A 2,500-nucleotide genomic window follows, 5' to 3' on the forward strand; every position below is an offset into this window, starting at 1 on the left:
CTGCCTTTTGATTAATGATACGAATCTCATGGAAAAGTAAGTATTTTAAAAAAGTATCATTATGAGATAGAATTACTAATTAATCACTATAGCACACCTTTTCGATACCAATTTGATTTTATTTCATATTTTTAGGCAATGATTAAATGATTTCATTTACTTTAAAAATAGTAAAGATAGATTTAGATGACACACATCAAAAACTTCAGCTTAACCAAATCTGTTTCGATTAAGTGGAGTAACTAAGAAAATAGTATACAATATTCTGTTGGTTTCCTAAATCTTAATGTTCAATTCCATTTTCATCGATGTATAATGATTTTAGATAGTTTTTGACTTTCAAGATATTGTCTTGTAAAAGATTATATTTAAGTGGTAGTTATCCTAAATTGCCATTACTAAATGTTGGCTACTAAAGTTTATCAGGTGGACCATTTCCGAATCTAATTTAAGCTATGTTTGTAATTTTAAAAATGAAATTCAATAATTGCTTATTGATGATACGTTTTTAATACCAGGCCAATTAAAGAGAGGCGGAGAGTTCTTGAGAAGAATATGACTGTTGTGAAGAACAGAGTTCATCTGTCTGAAACCAAACACATAACAGTAAGTGGATTCACTGGTTAGCAAGTTTTACCCCTTATGAATTCTTTGTGATTTATGGAAGTGGTTATTTTGTAGAACAAGCAGAATTGTATCAATTTTTATTTTCTCTACATGATGGTAAAAAGAGAAGAAGAAGAAGATTAAATCTGAAATTAAAATGAAATTATTAACCAAAAAAAAAAAATCATCTTATATTATTCGATATTAAAACAGCCACATTTGTTCACATGTAATAACTCATAGTAATTAGTTCTGGATTTACTATTATAGTTATATTGAAAAGGGGGTCCCAAGAGATCAGTTGGTAGAGCTCTCTCTTCACATGCAAAGGGACCAAGATTGATCCTGGGTGCAAGATATTTTTTTCTGACCCCCCCCCCCCCCCCCCTGCATACCCAGTAGGGTGGAAAGTATCTAAAGTAGACTATCGTTCTATCCAAAGGATAGCAAGCAATTGCTTATGTCTGTTTCATGTTAAAGAAACCGTGATAAACTCTGGCTCCATGAGCCTAATGGCTTCAATGAACTACTTTAGTTATATTGGATAAGTGCTACTTAGAATTTATGTAATGCTGTCAACCTTATTTTCATTTTAATTTGTAGCTTTAAACGAGTAAAAAAGAGGAATCAAATGTCAGCAAAAATCTCACATTACCAAGGTTTTCTTTTTCCTTTCTTTCTTTCAGAAACCATCTGATTTGCAAGGTCTGATGTCCAGAGTTTTTAAAGAGGGTCTTGAAGGTCTTGTTCTTAAAGACGTCAATGTAAGGAAATTTAAAAAATAAAATAAAAATGTTTAAGATCTAAAAATTTTCTTTCATTCCTTAAAATTTTTTTTTGGTTAGGACCACATCTATTGCACCTGACGTTAGGAGTATCTCGATGTGCTTTCATGATTTAGATATTCATTCTTTACATATTTATTTATTTATTTTAGTTATTTATTCATTTTAAAAAAAATGTATTTATGTATATATTTATTCATTCATTTGTTGATTAATGATTTAATTTTGTTTTTTTTTAAATTTATTTACCATTCATTTGATCATTTCTTTAATTTCGTCGTAAATGTATTTTTCTTTTTATTTCATTATTTATTTATATGTCCATTCCCTGCTTACCTAGAGCTTCCAAAAGTTTTGCTGCAATGTTATGAGCTTCAGTTACTTTTTTTCTTCTCTCCTTTATAGCGTATTCCATTTCATCTTTCAAAATATGTGGCCATCAAATAGGTCTCTAGATTTTGGCTTCCCACCAATTCTTTGGTAACATAGTTCGATGGTGTATTTCTGTGAATAATTTTAATAGACATTTGTCTTTTAACCTTTCAAGTAATAATTATTAAAGAATTCACATTCCCTTATGTTTAGCTTTTCTTTATTACCTAATCATTTTAATTCACCTCAATTCAGAGTGTCTATGAACCAGGCAAGCGGCATTGGTTGAAAGTGAAAAAGGACTACCTAAATGATGGGACCATGGCTGATTCAGCAGATTTAGTTGTCTTGGGAGCATATTATGGCACTGGAAATAAAGGTAAAGTCTCATACCGTGACGATGTAGACTATTTCAAATCTGTGATTTTTTTTTTTCTTCTAAGTGTGTATGAATATTAATATACGTTTGAAGTTATTCTATAATATGATATGATAGTTATAATATGATAGAGTGCTCTCCATTTATATGCACACACTTGTATGCATTATCTATTTCATCACTTAAGTGTTAATCATTTTGTGTAAGGGAAGTAAAGATGGAATAGTGAGGAGTAAACCATCTGTCACTTGCAGAACATTTTGATGGTTTCGTTAACCCTGTTTTTTAACCCTTTGTATTAAAAAGACTATGGTGTTTTTCTTTTATTAGTTTTTTATTTTCTTCTATTTTTGTAATT

The 2,500-nt window shown here is 29.9% G+C and overlaps 1 protein-coding gene across 1 annotated transcript in view; it reads left to right on the top strand.

The window, feature by feature from the left end:
* The window catches only part of LOC144971249 (DNA ligase 3-like), a 22,453-nt gene that overhangs the window by 10,835 nt on the left and 9,118 nt on the right, over positions 1-2,500 (top strand). The window contains exons 12-15 of the mRNA XM_078911816.1: positions 1-36; positions 519-606; positions 1,293-1,370; positions 2,019-2,142. The exon at positions 1-36 is cut by the window's left edge and continues 44 nt beyond it. Of these exons, the coding sequence (XP_078767942.1) occupies positions 1-36; positions 519-606; positions 1,293-1,370; positions 2,019-2,142 (326 nt within the window). The remainder of the gene's footprint in view (positions 37-518; positions 607-1,292; positions 1,371-2,018; positions 2,143-2,500) is intronic.

This window comes from Berghia stephanieae, chromosome 4 (genome assembly GCF_034508935.2).
Source record: "Berghia stephanieae isolate SIO BIC M18660-M18661 chromosome 4, UCSD_Bste_1.3, whole genome shotgun sequence".
In the NCBI taxonomy this organism is placed as follows: domain Eukaryota; kingdom Metazoa; phylum Mollusca; class Gastropoda; order Nudibranchia; family Aeolidiidae; genus Berghia; species Berghia stephanieae.